Source organism: Panulirus ornatus, chromosome 22 (genome assembly GCF_036320965.1).
Source record: "Panulirus ornatus isolate Po-2019 chromosome 22, ASM3632096v1, whole genome shotgun sequence".
In the NCBI taxonomy this organism is placed as follows: domain Eukaryota; kingdom Metazoa; phylum Arthropoda; class Malacostraca; order Decapoda; family Palinuridae; genus Panulirus; species Panulirus ornatus.
In genome coordinates this window covers 22032395-22055458 of record NC_092245.1, presented here as the reverse complement: position 1 = coordinate 22055458, position 23064 = coordinate 22032395, and the positions used below count along the sequence as shown (strand labels likewise).

The 23064-nt window shown below is 48.4% G+C and overlaps 1 protein-coding gene across 8 annotated transcripts in view; it reads left to right on the top strand.

Annotated features, from left to right (window-relative positions):
* The window catches only part of dop (microtubule-associated serine/threonine (MAST) protein kinase dop), a 1162440-nt gene that overhangs the window by 483906 nt on the left and 655470 nt on the right, over nt 1-23064 (top strand). For all 8 annotated transcript variants that reach the window (XM_071676293.1, XM_071676295.1, XM_071676294.1 and 5 more), the window contains one exon: nt 3838-4051. In XM_071676293.1, the coding sequence (XP_071532394.1) occupies nt 3838-4051 (214 nt within the window). The remainder of the gene's footprint in view (nt 1-3837; nt 4052-23064) is intronic.

Below are 23064 nucleotides of genomic sequence, written 5' to 3'. Positions count from 1 at the left end.
GGCCTCTTGCCCTCGAGGGGCAGGTCATAGGTCATGCCAACATAGTCAAGGGTCGTACACCGTCGTGTTCAAGCGTCGTTACCATCGCCCCGGTTCTCCCAAGGGATCGTACCGTCATGGTCGAGCGCCGTACCGTCGTGCCTGATGGGTGGTACCGTCGTGTTCAGGCATCGTGGTATCGTGCTCAAGGATCGTGCCTTCGTGCCCAAGGATCGTAACGTCGTGCTCCAGCGCCGCAGTATCGCGCCCAGTGATCGGACCGTCGTGCCCAGTGGTCGTACCGTCGTGTCCAGTGATCGGACCGTCGTGCCCAGTGATCGGACCGTCGTGCCCATGATCATACCGTCGTGCCCAGTGATCGTACCGTCGTGCCCAGTGATCGTACCGTCGTGCCCATGATCATACCGTCGTGCCCAGTGATCGGACCGTCGTGCCCATGATCATACCGTCGTGCCCAGTGATCGTACCGTCGTGCCCAGTGATCGGACCGTCGTGCCCATGATCATACCGTCGTGCCCAGTGATCGTACCGTCGTGCCCAGTGATCGGACCGTCGTGCCCATGATCATACCGTCGTGCCCAGTGATCGTACCGTCGTGCCCAGTTATCGTACCGTCGTCCCCCGTGATCTTACCGTCGTGCCCATGATCATACCGTCGTGCCCAGTGATCGTACCGTCGTGCCCCGTGATCGTACCGTCGTGCCCCGTGATCGTACCGTCGTGCCCTATGATCGTACCGTCGTGCCCAGTGATCGTACCGTCGTACCCCGTGATCGTACCGTCGTGCCCCGTGATCGTACCGTCGTGCCCAGTGATCATACCGTCGTGCCCAGTGATCGTACCGTCGTGCCCAGTGATCGTACCGTCGTACCCCGTGATCGTACCGTCGTGCCCAGTGATCGTACCGTCGTCCCCCGTGATCATACCGTCGTGCCCCAGTGATCGTACCGTCGTGCCCCGTGATCGTACCGTCGTGCCCCGTGATCGTACCGTCGTGCCCTATGATCGTACCGTCGTGCCCTATGATCGTACCGTCGTGCCCAGTGATCGTACCGTCGTACCCCGTGATCGTACCGTCGTGCCCCGTGATCGTGCCGTCGTGCCCAGTGATCGTACCGTCGTACCCCAGTCCCCTTGGTGGATGACCCATCTCCAGTGAACAGTCGCATTCAATATGATCAGTACCCCGATCATGGCGCGTCTGGTATTCATCGAAAAACAACGGATGGGGGGGACTGTTTTCAGTTGTAGACATTAATGTGTTTGTTAATATTAAGTCAGCGAGTGGAGACGGTGGCTGACTGACGTCCGGAGGCGCAAGGGTCGGGTGTGGGGTTCGATCCCTGATGCGCGCCTGGGCACGCCAGAGATCACGTCCAAGCCAAGGTGTCCTCGAGGTGTTGGTCGATCCTTAGCGTAGGAGAATGTCCTGGTTGTATATGCTCTACCACCCAGGGAAAAAGTAGTCCCACCTCCTTCATTGGAAATGGTACATTGTGCTGTTCTATACGTACACTCTCCCTCCAGCTCTATGCACACACACACACATGTGTACTTACGGGGTTTGTTTGAATTGTACGGAGTGTATGGTTGATGCTGCCTCTCTCTCTCTCTCTCTCTCTCTCTCTCTCTCTCTCTCTCTCTCTCTCTCTCTCTCTCTCTCTCTCTCTCTCTCTCTCTCTCTCACTGTGTGTCCACACCGGGGGTTCGTTTCAGCCAGCACTCTGAATTCTTAAAAGATGTGTGTGTGTGTGTGTGTGTGTGTGGAAGGGACGTGACTCAGGTAGCGGGTCTGAACCTCTGCTCCAGAATTAGCTCACCTGCCTTGACCGTCAGCAATGTTGAGCGTCACATATTTTATCCATGCTCGGCCTGTGTCATTTCGTATGTGTGTGTGTGTGTGTGTGTGTGTGTGTGTGTGTGTGTGTGTGTGTGTTTTTCTTTGCTTTTTTTGTTCAGGGAGGATGAAGATCTCGCGTTTTGTTTTAGACCTGTCGTGTGAGGGTGAGTTAGGGTGATGATTTGACGGAGCGAAGGGGGAAAGTTTTAGCGAATGTTTACATTGGCGGCGGTGTGGGTGACGGTGTTTGTTGGTGGGACGAGTGCCAGTATGGTCCCCCGGCTTTTGAGAGTGACAGGTCTGAAGATCGAGCCGGTGTGGACTGGAGAGAAGGTGAGGATATCCCGGGTTGTGAGTGTGGATACGTGTGAGGCTGTATGATCTCCATGTATGGCTGATGCATAGTGGGGACTTACGGGTGCAGAGTATCGTGGGTGTGGTTGGTTTGTAAGTTCCCAAGTGCACTTTCGTGTAATAATCACATCATCAGGTGAGACACAAGAGAGAAATATAAGTCAGTTGATATATATATATATATATATATATATATATATATATATATATATATATATATATATATATATATAAATATATAAACTCCCTAGCCTGGGCTGTGTAAAAAGTTCATGGACTAGCCCCGAGGGGAGGATGAACAGCTGGGTGAACTGCGGACGGACCAACTCGGTGTTTGTAGGGTAACTAGGATTGTAAGGGTGATTATGGTCAGGAGTTGGGACTTATATACCGACCAGGAGGTGTATAGTAAGGCTGGGGGTCAGGTGCAGCCAAAGGTATATGGAGAAATCGATGACAGTGTGGTTATATACGATGGCCGGTGGTTCATTGTGGTTTAGGTTCTTTGTCATGATGTGCCATGATTGATGACAACGTCTCCTGGTGGATTATCTGTGATGTCTCGGGGTTGGCTTGAGGTGGTATGTTGCCTCTGGTTGACAGTGTTGTCTTAGGGATTGTCTGGTGGTAGTTCAATCGTGGTTGGTTGGGAGTGAGGATTGGTCCTTGGGAGGTGTGAAGTGTGATAACCAACATTAACATTGATAATGATAATAATACTAATGATAATTATGATAGATTTAAAACGGTTTATTGAATAAAACAAGCAGCCAGGGAATATATATGAAGATATACCATCCAGACTGGGCATTGGTGCTGTGTAACAAGTTTAAGGAAGGGATAAAAGACAGACACTCTGTACACTGAGGGAAGGTTACCCCGATGGGTAGAGTGTTGCCCCCCCTGCTTGGATGGCTGGCACTGTGTGTCTCCTTCCACCTCTCCCACAGTGCCTGGGAGTTGGCACTGTGCCTTTCCTTCTTCTTCTACAGTGCCTGGGATCTGGGAGAGTGGTTTCCATTTTCCCCCACGGTGTCTGATGTCTGGTACATTCTTATCACCTCTTCCACTGTGCATGAGAGATGGAACATTGCCCCTTATTCCTCCACAGTGGCTGGTACAGTGTCCTCCCTACCCTACAGTGCCTGAGGGCTGCCACAGTGCCTTCTCCTTGTCCACATTCCCCCTCAAAGACATAAGTACGCGTCTTCTAAGGATCTATACCTATCCATTTCCGTTTTAGAATGATCTTTTTAACATTATGAGACACGAGTGTAGTGGCTAATGTCTATGAGACACGAGTGTAGTGGCTAATGTCTGTGAGACACGAGTGTAGTGGCTAATGTCTGTGAGACACGAGTGTAGTGGCTTATGGCTATGAGACACGAGTGTAGTAGCTAATGTCTGTGAGACACGAGTGTAGTGGCAGCTAATTCTATGAGACATGAGTGTAGTGGCAGCTAATGTCTGTGAGACACGAGTGTAGTGGCAGCTAATTCTATGAGACACGAGTGTAGTAGCTAATGTCTGTGAGACACGAGTGTAGTGGCAGCTAATTCTATGAGACACGAGTGTAGTGGCAGCTAATGTCTGTGAGACACGAGTGTAGTGGTAGCTAATATCTCGTTCTCTTCCCTGGACAGCTTGAGTATGGGTCTGGTGGGACCGGGACACCACTGTCCCCGACGGTCCGCCGCTCCGTGGACGAGTCCAGCCTGTGGCGGCGGCGGACCGGGGCCTTCGCCACCGGGGCTACCTTCCGGCAGGCGTCCACGGATGAGGTCCGCCGCCGTAGGGAGAGCCTGGCCTCCATGTCTCCACACCACCTCTCAGCCAGCTCCATCCACCACACCACAGGTAAGCACCACCTGGTCTTGTTGCCACCCGTGAGGCCTCCCGTGACGCACGACGCTTGGCGATTTGTCGCCACGCTGACGTCATCAGAGCAGCCTCACCACTCCCTACCATATGAATAACTTGACACCATTTAAAGATTATGTATTTAGATAGATAGGTAGATAGGTGGATAGATAGATAGATAGATATACATACCAATAGAGACTTGTCCCCTTTTTTCTGTACATATGTCAAGCAAGTAGGATATATACATGTGTATATATGTGAATGTACGTATAAGGGCGCTACCTTGCTGACGCGGAAAACGGCGATCAAGTAATTAAGCTCATCCAGTTTGTAAACACTGTATATATATATACCCCTCCAGTGTAGTAGGCTGAGGCAAGCTTGATGCTGGAGAGCGTAGGAGCCCCCCAAGCTCCTTGTCTTCTGTCGTAGTTCGAAGAGGTTCAAGAGCTCAGCACCCAGTGAGTCCCTAACTATATATACGATTGGTTAGGTGGTAATTAGAATGTCTCTTACGACGCTCACAGTTCCTAATCCACTATCATACTTGGTGTTTTACTGGGTTGATGGATATGGGAGGGAATGGTGTCTCAGTCCAATTCAATCATTTACAGTGGGTTGTAAATTTGTTCGTGTGTGTATTTAAAGCTTTTGTGTTACGTTTGAGCCATGTGACTGCAAGGGTTGGAATAGAAGAGTGTGAAAGTGAAGTTAAGTCGTAGTTTGAATAGAGATTAATCTCGTGTGTCCACGATCCCCCGTGGGTACGACGGTACGATCCTTGAGCACGACGGTACGATCCTTGAGCACGACGGTACGATCCTTGGGTACGATGGTACGATTCCTGAGCACGACGGCTCGATCCTTGGGCACGACGGTACGATCCTTGAGCACGACGGGACGATCCTTGGGCACGACGGTACGATTTTTGAGCACGACGTTACGATTTTTGGGCACGACGGGACGATCCATGGACACGACGGGACGATCCTTGAGCATGACGGTGCGATCCTTGAGCACGACGGTACGATCTTTGGGCACGACGGTACGATCCTTGGGCACGACGGTACGATCCTTGGGCACGACGGTACGATTTTTGGGCACGACGGGACGATCCATGGACACGACGGGACGATCCTTGGGCATAATGGTACGACCCTTGGGCACGATGGTAAGATCCTTTGAGTAAAGTCGGGCTTTCCTTTGACTTGACTCCTAAGGGTCGTACCGTCGTGCCCAAGGATCGTCCCATCGTGCTCAAGGGTCGTACCGTCGTGCCCATGGGTCGTACCTTCGTGCTCGAGGATCGTACCGTCGTGCTCGAGGATCGTACCGTCGTGCTCAAGGGTCGTACCGTCGTGCCCAAGGGTCGTACCGTCGTGCCAAGGGTCGTACCATCGTGCTCAAGGGTCGCACCGTCGTGCCCATGGGTCGTACCGTCGTGCTTAAGGGTCACACCGTCGTGCCCAAGAGTCGTACCGTCGTGCTCGAGGATCGTACCTTTATGCCCATAGATCGTACCACGGGTCGAGGATTGTCAAGGAATGTACCATCGTGCTCCGTGCTCAAGAATTGTACCCTCGTGCTCAAGTACCGTACCCTCGTGCTCCATGCTCAAGAAGTGTACCCTCGTGCTCAAGTACCGTACCCTTGTGCTCCGTGCTCAAGAATTGTACCCTCGTGCTCAAGTACCGTATCCTCGTGCTCCATGCTCAAGAAGTGTACCCTCGTGCTCAAGTACCGTACCCTCGTGCTCCGTGCTCAAGAAGTGTACCCTCGTGCTCAAGTACCGTCCCATCGTGCTCCGTGCTCAAGAAGTGTACCCTCGTGCTCAAGTACCGTATCCTCGTGCTCCATGCTCAAGAATTGTACCCTCGTGCTCAAGTACCGTACCCTCGTGCTCCGTGCTCAAGAATTTTACCCTCGTGCTCAAGTACCGTACCCTTGTGCTCCGTGCTCAAGAATTGTACCCTCGTGCTCAAGGACCGTACCCTCGTGCTCCCTCTTGATCGTACCTACCGTCTTGGTGGTGGTGAAGGAAAACGGTGAATCTGACAACATAGCGTCGTAAAGGACGGATGCGATAAGATGACATATTTCCGCCACACTTACCTGAGAATTCCCCTCAGCTCTCGAAACCTCTTTTCCAGACAGCAAATGGTCGTGTAGTGTGGTAGACAGTCCCCGTGTTCTGTATACTGCCGTGGGAAAAGATTTCTCTCACACATACGTTGAAAAAAAAGAATATTCTAGTTATTTTTATAAAGGATTATGAAGTAGACAATTTGCATATCACCTTTTTCTCGTGGAATTATGAGGGAGGGGGAAAAAAGTGTTTGAGCTTCTTTCGTGGATTTCGGGGAGAGAGAGAGAGAGAGAGAGAGAGAGAGAGAGAGAGAGAGAGAGAGAGAGAGAGAGAGAGAGAGAGAGAGAGAGAATTTGAGCTACTTTCCAGGATAATGAAAAAAGTATCTAAGTACTTTCTAGGATGATGAAAAGAGTATTTGAGCTACTTTCCAGGATAGTGAAGAGTATTCCAGCTACTTTCCAGGAGAATGAAAGAATTATTTGAGCTGCTTTCCAGGAGAATGAAAGAAGTATTTGAGCTACTTTCCAGGATAGTGAAGAGTATTGTAGCTACTTTCCAGGAAAATGAAAGAAGTATTAGAGCTACTTTCCAGGAAAATGGAAGAAGTGTATGAGCTACTTTCCAGGATAGTGAAGAGTATTCCAGCTACTTTCCAGGATAATGAAAGAAGTATATGAGCTACTTTCCAGGATGATAGAGTATTCCAGCTACTTTCCAGCATAATGAAAGAAGTATATGAGCTACTTTCCAGGATGATAGAGTATTCCAGCTACTTTCCAGCATAATGAAAGAAGTACTTGAGCTACTTTCCAGGATAATGAAAAAAGTATCTAAAATACTTTCTAGGATGATGAAAGAGTATTTGAGCTACTTTCCAGGATAGTGAAAAAAGTATATAAGATACCTTCCAAGGTAATGTAAAAATATTTGAACTACTTTCCGCTGATGAAGATATTTGATTCGCATTTAAAAGCCGTTGGAGCACACTGGCGGGGTCTTCGTCTGTAGGATTCACGTACAGTTGAGAAGTTATGTTGGTAGGTGCGTGTAGTGTGTGGTAGGTGGCCCTTCGTCCTTCCCCAAGGAGACAGGAGCCCAGTGGCGCTATGACCTCAGCCCGTGAGCACAAAGGCACGACCCCTGTGAGTACGACTTTGCGACCCTTGAACACGACGATGTTATGACCTGTTGGAACATAGCTAGCGACACGATCCTTGGGCACGGCACTTTTTACGACTCTCTTTCACGAAGGTACGACCCATTAGCACGACTGTACGACCCACGCTTGAAGACGGCGGGGTTAATCTGTGAAAACGACCCTTGGGTATGATGGTGCCTCCCTCGCGCTCGACGGTACGACCATTATGAACTTACGACCCTTTGAGTATGACGTCCTGAGCTTTTTTGAACTGAAGTTCCCGAGGGCTCTGAAGAGGTCACAAAGGTCGTGCCAGACAAGGGGGTCGTAGCGTCGTGCTCAAGTGCATTTCACTCCCGCTAGTTCTTCGAAGTTGGATAGTGAACTCCTCCTAATGGCATAAGTTCGCTTTGGCGATCGCGACATTGGAACGACCTTCCTCGCCGAGTGCGTTCGCCGAGCGTGGTGTTAATAAGGACAGAGGTATATACAGTGTAGGAGGTGTGTCTTCTGTCTATAGGAAATGATGATTCTAAGTGGATATTTCCAGTGTAGTGTCAGTGTTTCCTCCCTGACCCGTGGGTTGTGATTTGATTTACCAGCACCTGGAGTGCAAATGTTCAAACGAGGTTGAACATTTTTAAAAAATATATATACGACTGGGGAATGTTTTTTTCTTTTCATGTTTATGCAAAAATGTTTTGATCATATATCAGCCAGGATGGGGTGGTTATGAGCAAGCAGAGGAGCAGCACGGCAGCTTGGACCCAGGCCAAGTTGAAGGGGTAGACCTCCAAAAACCATTGTAAGGTAAGGTAAGGCAAGGTCCCAGACTCAGCTGAGGCGGGTAGAAGACCTCCGAAACCATTGTAAGGTAAGGTAGAGCCCCACACTCAGCTGAGGGGTTGTTGTAAGGTAAGGTAAGGTAAGGCCCCAGACCCAGCTGTTGGGGTAGAAGACCTCCGGGACCATCGTAAGGTATACGTAAGGTAAGGTAAGGTCCCAGACCCCAGCTGAGGAGGTAGAAGACCTCCGGGACCATCGTAAGGTATACGTAAGGTAAGGTAAGGTCCCAGACTCAGCTGTGAGGGGTAAAAGACCTCTGAAACCGTCATCATATTCACACAAGGATTTTAACATGATTTTTTTTTTACCTACTTTGGGCAATTGGGGCAAAATTTATTCAGTCCTCGTGAATTGTACAAGAACTTTGTATTGTCCCAAACTCTTAAAACTTTGAACGTGTCGGCGCGACCCATGAGCCGAAAGTCAGAGCCCACCGTCTCCATACCGTCGTCCTCGAGCACCCATACCGTCGTCCTCGAGCACCCATACCGTCGTCCTTGAGTACCCATACTGTCGTCCTCGAGTACCCATACCGTCGTCCTCGAGCACCCATGCCGTCGTCCTCGAGCACCCCTACCGTCGTCCTCGAGCACCCATACCGTCGTCCATGGGGACCCATACCGCTGTGAGCGCAAGACCATAATGATAGCGAGGTTGTGTTTGGAAGAGGAAGTGTGCCCTCGGCGCTCTGACCTGATACTTGGGGTCGTGGGTGTGTCCAGCTGGTGTCACACGGTCTCTGCCACCAGCTGTGGTACACGTCGGCAGGCAACGTACAGACTCGAGGCTTCCCTCCTCCCTACTACCACCACCACCATCTCTCAATAGCACAAGAGAGTGGTATCCCACACTCCCTTCCTAGGGCGTCACCAGGCGACGAGCAAACGTGAGAGTAGTCCTTTTTGTCTCCCAGGTCGTGTGTGTGTGGGGGGCCATTCGTCACTGCGTACGGGTCTGCTCCAAAGCTGTGAGGAGGAGGAGGAGAAGGAGGCTTTTGTTGGCGTTTTCATTTTGTTTGTATAGTGGCCTTTACGTAGCCCACCAGGGAAGAGGGAGCACAGCGGGCTTAAAGGTGGAGTACTGCTCTGTGGATGTGTATGGTACTGGCTGTATGGTTAGCATGTAAGGGGTCCCGGGTGTGTCGTCGTATGTGGTGCACTTGGGTGCACGGTAGCGTGTGGTGCTCATACGTGTATCGTAGTATGTGATACTGTTGGGTGTATCGCAGTGTATGGTAGGTGTGATGCGCTTGGGTGTATGGTAGTGTGTGGTATATTCCTGTACATATGGTAGTATATGGGGCTCTTGGGTGTACGGTAGTGTGCGATGCTCTTGGGTGTATGGTAGTGTGTGATTTTCCTGGGTATATGTATTAAGGGTTGCTTAAGGGTGATAGTTGTAGGATAGGGGCTGGGAAGTACACACGTATGGTCAAGATGAGACAGAGGACAATGTTGGGGGAACAAGATGCTGATGATAAGGGCTGTATCTTTATTTTATGTACCTGATGTAGGTGTGGCAGACTACAGTAGATGTATAGACTGATAGCATGTCAAAGGGCGTTGCAGATGCGGCCTTTTGAGTTACGTGTGTCTTTCGTTGGTAAAAGAAGGATTTTGAGTCAGTATGGTGGGAGGTCAGACTGTGTTAGCATCTGGTTGGAAATATATTAACAGTTTTAGACCTGGTCAAAGTGTTTGTGTGTGTGTGTGTGTGTGTGTGTGTGTGTGTGTGTGTGTGTGTGTGTGTGTGTGTGTGTGTGTGTGTGTGTGTGCTAGGGGGTTGAAGGGGGGCGGAGTCTCATGGATAAGGGGAGGCGAGCGATGTCCCAGCTACCTGGGCCAAGATTGTAGGATTCCTGAGTTCGATGTTGCGATGACCCAACCCTTAATCAAAGGGGAAGGTCAGAGGTCACCCCCATTATGCCTAGGGGTCGCACCCGTCGTGCCCAGTTAAAGTACTGGGACACACACACACACACACACACACACACACACACACACACACACACACACACACACACACACACACCCTGACAGACAGAGTCAATCACACTGAGACACAGAGACACACAGGAACCAAGACATGGTACCTTTGTAGAAGGTTAAGTGATGAGGCAACACTAGTAGTAATCACACACACACACACACACACACACACACACACACACACACACACACACACACACGCACACACACACACACACACACACACACACACACACACACACACACACACACGGTGCATGTATCCAGTGTCGGGGGGCGGGGTGTGTGTGTGTGTAGATGTACGCGAGTAACTTGTTTAGGGCGGCAAGTGAGTAGTGGGAAGTGTCTGGCAGGTAATGTGATCACACACACACACACCCACCCCGGGTCAGGGTGGTTGGTTGGTAGTCCAGGTGAGCGGCGTCCACAGGCACAGCCCCTGCCTCCCTCCTCGTCCGTCTTAAAGGATCACACGTCGACCGACTCGCTCTCACGGACTGGTGTTGCGTTTTCTCCCGGGCATCGCACCGTTGTGGCCAGCTCTGTGGTCATCTCCCGGACGAGAAAATATATACGTTGCGTACTGATCTGACGGACACGAAGAATGAGACGAATTCAAAAGAAAGACTCAGTAAAGGGTTCAGAATCCATTCATATGCTGAGTTTGTAGTTTTTAAAAGTAAAACGAAAGACTCAGTAAAGGGTTTAGAATCCATTCATATGCCGAGTTTGTAGTGTTTAAAGGTAATAAAAGACGAACGCTTTTCAGTGTTGAAGTGTGACTTCTGTGTATTGTGAGGGGGTTTGTAGATCCTGTTTCCTCGGATGCCATCAGTCACATTTGACTTCGGTGTGTACGTGGAAGACGTTCGATGATCAGAGGATCTTGGAAATCTATTCTGGTGAAAGAAACTTGAAAATCTTTAATCTCTACGTCTGGAATGCATTTAGATGGACACACGCAACCGGCGCAGAGATGAAGCGTGTTATCGTTTATAAGATAAAAAGATAATCTTGCGAATCGTAGCTAGTGACGAAGTACAGGGCATGATCTGCAAAGTACCTTCCTTTGAAACGACGACACCATCTTTACGCAATGCATATACCAACACAGACGACCATTGGAAGTGTAACATACGTGCATAGTGTCTGTAAAATCGTTCTTATCCGACTGAAAGATGGGTTCGATAAGGGCGGGTATAGGACGATAGTGGAAATATGTGGAAATTCACACACCACATGCTCATGTTTGGACCGGTCTGAATGCATTGTGTTACCCAGACTGTCTACGTCATAAGGCCCGTTTAGAAAAGGTTAATCGTGGCGGTTACGACATTCGGTCCACAGTCAACCCAGCTGTTCATCCACCCTTAGGTGTTGGTCGATGAATTGGGTACCAGGCTCAGGCTAGGGTGTATATATATATATATATATATATATATATATATATATATAATATATATATATATATATATATATATATATATATATCAACAATGAGTGTGCTTAGGTTCCGTGTGTATACTCCGGGAGTGGCAGCGTCAGGAGGGAGTCCTGAGGGAGGGTTGAGCGATGACCTCTTCCACATGCAATCAGACGGCCCGACTCGACAACGCCCCCGCCACACAAGAGAGCAGGAACCCTCAAAACATAGACGAGGAACAGAGCAATTTGTCGCGAATGTGACTCGAGTGAAGACTTCAGCCAGCCACACGCCTGTAGTGTGGGGAAGGAACGGGAGAGACAGACACACACACACGCACGGAGGTGCTGGAGAAGACCTCCCCACGAGATTAAAGAAGACTCAAAGGAAACTCGTCAGTCTGTGATTGGGTCGGCCTCCAGCAGCTGGCAACGGAACCGATCAGTGGGTGGGAGACTCTCCATGCTATATGCAGATGATACGGAATTAATGTGAGGATCTCATCTGTAGAGGGCATTGTGAATCGGTGATTGGATGTGATTCGAGTGTTTCCCGTGGGCCACTGCTGGAAACGAACTCTGATTGGATGTGATTTGAGTCTTCCAGTGGACCACTGCTGAAAATGAACTCTGATTGGATGTGATTTGAGTCTTCCAGTGGGCCACCGGTAATATTATTACCTGCAGTTTACACTGGAGATAAATCATCTTTATTGTGGGTGAAAAGAAGGAAGGAAGAGGAAGTACAGAATACCAGACACAGACAAGCTTTAGCGTAGGATACCAGACACAGACAAGCTTTAGCGTAGGATGCTATACACAGGCAAGCTTTAGCATAGATTACCAGACACAGACAAGCTTTAACGTAGGATACCAGACACAGACAAGCTTTAGCGTAGGATGCTATACACAGGCAAGCTTTAGCATAGATTACCATACACAGACAAGCTTTAGCGTAGATTTCCAGACACAGACAAGCTTTAACGTAGGATACCAAACACAGACAAGCTTTAGCGTAGATTACCAGACACAGACAAGCTTTAACGTAGGATACCAGACACAGACAAGCTTTAGCGTAGGATACCAGACACAGACAAGCTTTACCGTAGGATATCAGACACAGACAAGCTTTAGCGTAGATTACCAGCCACAGATGAGCTTTAGCGTAGATTACCAGACACAGATAAGCTTTAGCGAAGGATGCCAGGCACAGACAAACTTTAGCATAGAATACCAGACAGACAAGCTTTAGCGTAGAATACCAGAGACAGACAAGCTTTAGCATCGGATACCAGCCACAGATAAGCTTTAACACTGAACATCACATAGAGACAAGGTAACAAAAAATATTAGACAGAGACAAGTACCATTATACCACGAGAGAGAGAGAGAGAGAGAGAGAGAGAGAGAGAGAGAGAGAGAGAGAGAGAGAGAGAGAGAGAGAGAGAGAGAGCAATCGATGGTGGCTGACCTTACCTTCAGCGAGGACGGTAGGCTGGATCCTGCGAACTCACGCCCAAACGAGAGAGAAGCAAGACAAGCCAAAACACCCCTCCTTCCCTCCCATTCCCTCCCGCCCTAATCCCCCTTGTGCACTATGTGGACCAGGATATTGTTGTGTTGGGAGCATCACCTTTAAAGGCGGTCAACAGTGTCGAGTCGGGATGGTGTGCTGCCACAAGCCAACGTCAGGTATTCGACTCGTCCAATCTGGAGACTGCTCTTGAGAACGGCTGAGAGATCACATTCGTACTCGACCCCGCTCGGGAGGGCAGACGCGAGAGATGGGGACTTGATTTATTTACAAAGATCCTATATTGGTTTTGGTCCCGAACCAACACTTGGAAATCATTACGTGCGGGAGTGAACGATTCTGGGAGCCTTTGAAGGGGAAATAGCACCAGTGAAGTTCAGAAGTGAATGGAAAATGGCGTCCAAATAAAAGATTCAGGGGACCCAGAATTGTTCAGCGCTCGACCTGCGGCCGCCACGAGCATCACAGACTCGCTGGTCATAAGCATTATAGACTCGCTGGTCATAAGCATTATAGACTCGCTGGTCATAAGCATTATAGACTCGCTGGTCATAAGCATTATAGACTCGCTGGTCATAAGCATTATAGACTCGCTGGTCGTAAGCACTATAGACTCGCTAGTCGATATATACGTGTGAGAGATCGGGATGAAGATGTACAAAGTGTAGCTGTTACAGCAAGGGCATCTGCGAGACGCGGCCTCCAACATCCGAGCGGAGCAGAGGAGGCATTGTGGAACGTGTACCCAGACGGGGCTATGGTGGTGGTGGGGGTTGAGACCAGCCTGTAATTCGACGTAACGTATACATAAGGTATGTCTGGTTTTGTGTGTGTGTAATCCAGTACTTCTCCGGTTATTGTTGTCATATCATCGTTCTTACTGTAGTGATGTATTATTGGTGTAGTTTGAATGATTCTAAGGTCCCTGAAAATTTTCCTTTATCCCTCTGTTCATTCTGTATGGCCTGGAAATGACCTTGAAAACTCTTTAAGAATGCTGAATAACATTGATATTTAATGTCGATTATGTCAAGTTATAGTTTCAGATACCTTGTGCTGTGGGGGAGGGAGTTTTGTACGCACGACTCCATCTCTTGTACATTCTCCACTGTTCTTCCATTTACGTATGCTGTGTGCAGTTTACCATGTCCTCAGTCATTCCACTCCATTCATCCACCACTCATGTACCACAGAAGTACTTCTTGACGTCTTTCTTTTAACAAGATTCTTCCTTCATTTCATGTCATGTCCTCTGGTTCATTTAGCCCCCGTGTGTGTGTGTGTGTGTGTGTGTGTGTGTGTGTGTGTGTAGTCATGTTCGTATGGAAAAATAAATTGTGAAATTTCAGAGCCAGTTGACTGCGGGGGCCAAACAGCATCCCGTGTTTGTGGTAGAGACAGTTGATATTCTCGCTTTGTGGGTACGGGAAATGTATGGTACAGTGGGTTCACATAGGGGACGCTGGTACCAGACCCGGGACATCTGTACTGTACCGTAGCGTCCCGTGATACTTGTGTTGTACCGTAGTGTCCCGTGATACTTGTGCTGTACCGTAGTGCCCCGTGACACCTGTGCTGTACCGTAGTGTCCAGTGACACCTGTGCTGTACCGTAGTGTCCAGTGACACCTGTGCTGTACCGTAGTGTCCCGTGACACCTGTGCTGTACCGTAGTGTCCTGTGACTTTTACACTGTACCGTAGTGTCCAGTGACACCCGTGCTGTATCGTAGTGTCCAGTGACACCTGTGCTGTACCTTAGTGTCCCGTGATACATGTACTGTACCGTAGTGTCCCGTGATACTTGTACTGTACCGTAGTGTCCAGAGACACTTACAGTGTACCGTAGTGTCCAGTGACACTTGTGCTGTACCATAGTGTCCCGTGATACTTGTACTGTACCGTAGTGTCCCGTGATACTTGTACTGTACCGTAGTGTCCAGTGACAATTACACTGTACCGTAGTGTCCAGTGACACTTGTGCTGTACCATAGTGTCCCGTGATACTTGTACTGTACCGTAGTGTCCCGTGACACACTGTACCGTAGTGTCCCATGATACTTGTACTGTACCGTAGTGTCCAGTGACAATTACACTGTACCGTAGTGTCCAGTGACACCTGTGCTGTACAATAGTGTCCCGTGATACTTGTGCTGTACCGTAGTGTCCCGTGACACTTATACTGTACCGTAGTGTCCCGTGACACCTGTGCTGTACCGTAGTGTCCAGTGACACTTACACTGTACCGTAGTGTCGAGTGACACTTACACTGTACCGTAGTGTCCCGTGACAACTGTTCTGTACCGTAGTGTCCAGTGACAATTACACTGTACCGTGGTGTCCAGTGACACCTTTATTGTACCTGAATATCCAGTGACGCTTGTACTGCACTGTAGTGTTGTGACACCTGCACCGTACCGTAGTGTCTTGTGATACCTGCGCTGTACCGTAGTGTCCAGTGACACCTATATTACTGCACCGTGCTATCCCGGGACGCCTGTAGTGCACCGTACTATGGAGGTCATGTGACATCCTTATACTGTAATATGAAGGTCACACACACACACACACACACACACACACACACACACACAATGTTTACCGTTCCAAATCTAACATGTCCGGGTTCGAGTCTTAGTTAGGGCAGCCAGCCAGCCGGCCCACAGCCAACACCAGCTCTTCATCTTCCCCTCTGGGGTTTTACGGCTGGTCGATATTTGGGTATGTGTTTGTGTGTGTGTGTGTTGTGTGTGTGTGTGTGTGTGTGTGTGTGTGTGTGTGTGTGTGTGTGTGTGTACTCACATAGGAGTACATATGTACAAGGTTAAGGGCGACACGAGTGTCAAACTATTTTACTGTAACACTTAGTAAGTACAAATAGTAATGAAGTAATGATCACACACATGAGGGAATGGGGTGATTAGTGTCGGGGTAATTAGGAGGTATAACAAGAGGCATGAGTGATTAACGAGGTTATTACGCTCGCCTTGTTTAGTGACGTCACACGGAGGCTGTGGTTGGTGTTGGTAGTGGTTCCTCGTCATTCAGGGGGGGCCTTACCTTGAATCTCTGGGGTGGCTGATACGATGGAGAGGGAGGTGTCCACGTCTTTCTCTGGGGTATGCAATGAGCACTTGTGGCTGTCTGTGGGAACCTTAACCAGAGTCTCTGGGGGGAAAGCACTGACGGGGAGGGAGTTCTGTGACTCTCTCTGGGGTATGTAGTGTGAGGAAGAGGCATCATGGTTCCCCATGGGGTATATATATTGAGAGGAAGAACTCCTGTAGCACACCTGGACAAGAGTATGGGAACTTATAGGACACCGCGAGTATGGTACTGAGTGAAAAGGCTCACTTAGCTTTTAGAGAAGTGACGTGAGGAGTGTTCGGGTGTTTCTAAGGAGGATTGGCACTGTGGAAGCTACTCTACTCTGTACTGGAGAGAAGGGATACTCGAGGATGAGCCGTTACGATGTCTGGTTTTTTTTTTCTTCCCCCTTACGCCTTCGCGCTTTGGAACGTTTTCATTTCATTTCTTTCCTGGCACTTACGTCGTACCTCCTCTTTCAGGAGATGTTCCTCTTTCGCTAAAACGGTTATAGTATCTATCTTCTGTTTTGCCTTCTCTTCTGTCTTTTTAATCCCTTTCTATATATTTTGATTAATGTACGGCGTCAACAAGAACTTTACTCCATGATTGCATCCTCGATGAGGCCTTTCCTCCATAACTGGACACACGAGAAGAACTTTCCTCCATGACTGGACACTCATTGAGGACTTTCCTCCGTGACTGGACACTCATTGAAGATGTTCCTCCATGATTGGACTCTTGATGAGCACTTTCCTCCATGACTGGACTCACGATGAGCACTTTCCTCCATGATTGGACTCTCGATGAGCACTTTCCTCCATGACTGGACACTCATTGAAGACGTTTCTCCATGATTGGACTCTCGATGAGCACTTTCCTCCATGACTGGACTCGCGATGAGCACTTTCCTCCATGACTGGACTCTCGATGAACACTTTCATCCGTGACTGGAAACTTAACGAGGACTTATCTCCATGACTTAGATCTCCTTGAGAACTTTCCTCCAGGACTGTAACCTCGATGAGGACTTTTTCTCCATGACTGTACTCTCGATGAAAACATTTCTCCATGACTAGACCCTCGATGAGAACTTTCGACCGTAACCTGAGCCATTTGACAAGAAGATACAAGAGTATCTCGACCGAGTCTGACGCCCATTGGAAACGGCCATAAGGGAGAGGGATGGCGTTAGTGTAGAGTGTGGTATTGGTGTGGTAACGGGGGTATGTCGTACCTTCGTGCGTGTATACAGGAGGGCCTTGGCGATCGCATGCTCTGCCTGAGAAACTGTGGTATCAGGTGTCGGGCTAATGGAGGGCGATGTTCTTAATCCCCCTAAAGCACAATGGTGCAACCCATGCACACCTGGACGGTAAAGCTCCTGAGCACGACGGTACGACCCTTGCACACGGAAGTTACGGTTCCTGAGCACATAGGTGCGACAAGACGTTACGCCACCTCAGCGCGACGATGCGACCCTTTCACACGACGTTGCGACACAGCATCAGGAGACCAGCAACGCCAGGCTGTCCCTGGCAATGTTTTGTCGCCTCTTGATGGCTCGAGGTAAATGGTTCCTCAGACAATGGATGGCGACCGTCTATCTGGGGTCGGGGGTCTTCTTCAGGTCCCCCTGGTGGCGTGTGAGGAAACCATTGATCTCTCTCCCTCTCTCACTTATACGTGGGAGTACATGGGGAAGGTGCTGTAACAGAGGTCCTGCTCGTTACAGAAGACCTGCTCGTCTGTAATGAAGGTATTCGCTTCAGAGCACTGGAGTAGCCAGATTACAGAAGACCCGATGGTCTTAAGACGAGATTAACCGCTGGAATACATAGGAAAACCAGGCAAATTAACAGAAGACCTGATAGTCTGTAACGAAGTCTATCTGCTGGAGTGCATAGGAGTGGATGGGAATGCCAGATAACAGAAGACCTAATGGTCTTACACAAGGTTATCAGCTGGAATACGTAGGCAAAGCCAGATCACAGAAAACCTGATGGTCTTTGACAAAGTTGTCGCCCGAAGGTCATGAGAAAGCCAGCTAACAGAAGGCCTGATGGTCTATGATGTACGTGGTTTTCAGCTGGAACACATACACGAGTGGATGGGAGCGACGCATTATAGGAGACGTGATATCACGGTTTACGAAGAGGCTATAGCATAAAAGGTACTAAACATATCCTTGAAGTACTGATCTATGTTATTCAAGCAGATGTTTTCACGGCCTCTTCAGTGGGTTCCAGTGATGCTCCTGGAGACGCTTGGGATATAGCGAATCAAGGAACAGATTAATTGTATTTGTATTTGTATTTGTATCTGTCACGAATGTTGAGGATACACGTAGGGGCAGTGGATACAGAATTATAGAAGTTCCTGAATTGTAGATCACTGTTCAGTGTTCTGTATCATCTGTATCGCCCTTTTTTTTCCATTTTGTTTTCGTGTCTGTCCGTCTGGTTTGTCAGTTTGCCTATGTGTGTGTGTGTGTGTGTGTGTGTGTGTGTGTGTGTGTGTGTGTGTGTGTGTGTGTGAGCTTGCATGTCAGGGTCGTAACTCGAGAAGGCTTAGCCACTGTTGATCAGATTTCCAGACAGAATGATCCCACGTCCCCAGCTAGCCCCTCTGTGCGGATTATTCTAGGGGTGGATGTGTTGACCCTCGCGTTAGCATGGTGATCTCGGAGGTCTTCTACCCCCACAGCTGGGGCTGGCAACTTACCTAACTGTGCGTATACTTTACGATGGTTTTCGACTTCTTCTACAGCTAGGTCCGGGACTTTACCTTACCTTACCTTACCTTACCTTACCTTACGTATACCTTTCGATGGTTTCGGACGTCTTTTCTTCACAGCTGAGTATGGCACCTTACCTTACATTACGTACACTTTATGATGGTTTCGGAGGTCTTCTAGAGCTAGGTGTGTGTGTGTGTGTGTGTGTGTGTGTGTGTGTGTGTGTGTGTGTGTGTGTGTGTGCGTGTGTGTGTGTGTTCCTACTTTATAAGAAAAATGAAATGACAAAGCTCTTTCATACTGAAGTGTTTACAATTGTAAGTCATTCACATGTGTCTGTGTTTGCTACAGGTAGTGACATGGTGGTGTGGTAGGCTTGGTATTCGTTGCTGGTTGTGATCATACGTGGTTGTGTGGTAAGCCTTTCTTTTGATGGTGGATGTGGTGATGTGTGGGTGGTGTGGTAAAACTGGTGCTCGGTGTTGGGTCTGTGTGGTGGTGTGGTAGGCCTGGTGTTTAGCTCTGGTCGTGGTGAGGTGTGGTGATGTGTGGTGGGCCATGTTATTGATGCTGAGTGTTGGAAACGTGTGTTGGTTCTGGTAGGCCTGGTGATCGGTGTGGTATTGAATGCTGCGTGTCGTGTGGTTGGCGTGGTAGGCCAACCACACTACTACACGTATCGGTAGGTAATAACAGGGAGGATGACTCTCAATAAAGGGAATCGAATCCGAGGGAATCATTGCGATGAATGGGGGGAAAGGCTGGGAGGTTCCTCCTGGTCATGGTCGTGGACATCCGGGCGCCGGCCCCCCACCATCTGCTCCCAGACCTGCAGGGCGACGCTGCTGCCCCGTTAGCGTCAGAGAAGCAGAAAATCCCTCTCCCGTATCCCATTGGGTCTGTAGAGGGCAGGTAGCTGAACTCAGCCGTGCGTGTGTAAAGCCATATTGGGGGGGGTCATATTTTTTAAAGTTTTTTGTCTCCCTGTGGGGCATATTGCACGGCCGTTTCTGCAGCCGTTGCTAAGTTGGCGAAGGGCATCCGGATATAATAACCCATTTTCTGTTCGTATATTAGGGTATTCTCTGATACGGTTGTACAATAGTTATGATGGTCGTCTTATTGACTCTGAAATCGTGATCTTAGGTTCGACCTTTGGATCCCACGTCCTCTTTGGTTTGAAACTTGTAGCCTTGGACGCCTCAGGTTTGAACCTTATGGCCCTGAACGTCTCAGGTTTGAACCTTGTAGCCTTGGACGTCTCAAGTTTGAACCTTGTAGTCTTGGACGTCTCAAGTTTGAACCTTGTAGCCTCGGACGCCTCAGATTTGAACCTTGTGGCCTTAGACGTCTCAAGTTTGAACCTTGTGGCCTTGGACGCCTCATGTTTTAACCTTGTAGCCTTGGACGTATCAGGTTTGAACCTTGTGGCCTTGGACGTCTCAGGTTTGAACCTTGTGGCCTTGGACGTCTCAGGTTTGAACCTTGTAGTCTTGGACGTCTCTAGTTTGAACCTTGTAGTCTTGGACGTCTCTAGTTTGAACCTTGTAGCCTTGGACGCCTCAGGGTTGAACTTTGTAGCCTTGGACGTCCCAGGTTTGAACCTTGTGGCCTTGGACGTCTCAAGCTTGAACCTTAACACTTTGGACATGTCAGGCTTGAACCTTAGAACTTCAGGGTCACTTTAAACCTTGGAAAACTTGGATCGAGGAGAGAGGAGTAATAGACCACCAGAGGAGCAAAAAAAAAAAGGGCAACGGGTGTAACCAGCCACCATAAGAGCAATAAAAGGCAACGGTTATGTTCCCTTACGCGGAATTTTCATGATTGCTTTTTATAATAGGATGATTACCCTTTCAGCCTCAGTTCTTGATATAGAAAAATGGTAGGAATGGTTTGGTAGGCTCCTTGGTATAGCAGGATGGGTAGACGTGGTTTGGTAGGCTGTTTGGGTTAGGTTTAGTTTGGCAGGCTCTCTAGTATAGAAGGATGGTAGACGTGGTTTGGTAGAATTGTTGGTATAGAAGGATGGTAGACGTGGTTTGGTAGAATTGATGGTATAGAAGGATAGTAGACGTGGTTTGGTAGAATTGTTAGTGTAGAAGGATGGTAGACGTGGTTTTGGTAGCATTGTTGGTGTAGAAGGATGGTAGACGTGGTTTGGTAGAATTGATGGTGTAGAAGGATGGTAGACGTGGTTTGGTAGAATTGTTGGCGTAGAAGGATGGTAGACGTGGTTTGGTAGAATTGTTGGTGTAGAAGGATGGTAGACGTGGTTTGGTAGAATTGATGGCGTAGAAGGATGGTAGACGTGGTTTGGTAGAATTGATGGCGTAGAAGGATGGTAGATGTGGTTTGGTAGAATTGTTGGTGTAGAAGGATGGTAGACGTGGTTTGGTAGAACTGTTGGTGTAGAAGGACGGTAGACGTGGTTTGGTAGAATTGTTAGTGTAAAAGGATGGTAGACGTGGTTTGGTAGAATTGTTAGTGTAGAAGATTGGTAGACGTGGTTTGGTAGAACTGTTAGTGTAGAAGGATGGTAGACGTGGCTTGGTAGAACTGTCGGTGTAGAAGAATGGTAGACGTGGTTTGGTGGAATTGTTAGTGCAGAAGGATGGTAGACGTGGTTTGGTAGAATTGTTAGTGTAGAAGGATGGTAGACGTGGTTTGGTAGAATTGATGGTATAGAAGGATAGTAGACGTGGTTTGGAAGAATTGTTGGTGTAGAAGGATGGTAGACGTGGTTCGGTAGAATTGTTAGTGTAGAAGGATGGTAGACGTGGTTTGGTAGGATTATATGTGTATTGCCAGATCTTACATACTGAGAGCATGACGCGTACAAGAATTTACAGGCGCCCCGTTCACTAAGTGTGGTCATATTCGTATTATCAGAGAAGGGAAAGTGGTGAGGATAAATATTCATATATTCATATATTTGTCATTCAGGAAAACATGATTACAACGCCGTAATCTACCACAAGGGAGAAGAGTGAGGAGTGCATCAGAATTTAGTTTTAACACAGGGGTACCATGACGCGCATTCACGGGCCGCCCGGGGTTGATTCCGCGTGGGTTCGAATCGTGGTCGCAGCGGCTACTTCGTTGTTCACTCAGCTGTTCATCCTCCCCTTAGAGCTGGTCGATCAAGTGAGCGTTTTCTGTTACCCGTGACGTGTCAGCTAACTTAAAAAGAAAATGGAAGATATTGTGAGTGTATAATTGACAGAGAGAAAATGTTAAAAATTGTTAAGAAATATGTTAAAAATTGTTAAGACGAAAGCTCGTGCAATTCAGGTCGCACCAGACTTGTACCCGGATGAAGAAAGATGAGGCAGGGAAATTCTTTCAATACACGAAGAAAACGAGCATCGGATCCTCCTTAATTGGCCGTAGCCATCTCGACAAACAAAAACACTTTTCAGAAGGCGTAGAATTTACCGCTGAGCCTTCAACCAAGAGATCTCGGACGGTAATTAGGGCCAACAGCAGAGGGAGCCACTGAAGCGAATACGTACAACTTCGTGTGTATTGAGAGAGAGCCTGCGTACCAGTGATGAATATATTACAGGACCGGAGAGGCCACGAACACACAGATGAATACAAGATGATTGAAGCAGTGAGAAGGTAGTATAGGACTGTCTCTACCTTGCTGATGTAAATTTAACCCAAGATGAAAATTCCCCAATTAAGTTAATTTTTTCTTCTGAAGGATGAGTTCTAACCCAGTGACTTAAGTGTCAAATTGTACCAAATGACTTAAGTCAGTGTCAGTGTTGCATACAGTCCTCCTCCTCCAAGATGGTAGCGTTGGAGCTGTTACTGTCTGAAGGGTTTTACAGGACTGCTTGACCGTGGGCACTACGGTATCTGGAGGGGGAACTTACACTATGGTTTTAGTGACGAGAGTCTCAGAACCACAGGATACACCCGTCTTGTTATCTTCGTCCACTCCTGACGTGAGATATTTTCATTTGCACTTCTTTGGTTCGTATTTATAAATCTGTTCCTCCCTCCGTTAGGCCACCATCATTGACTGCCATGGTAAACCTTACGTGGGTATTAGGTCCTCTGGACTCCAGGACAATATATTCATCTGGAGCCAGACTTTATAGTGAACCTTGAATCAGTAAGGATAATACTTCTACTACTCCTACTCTACTACTACTTC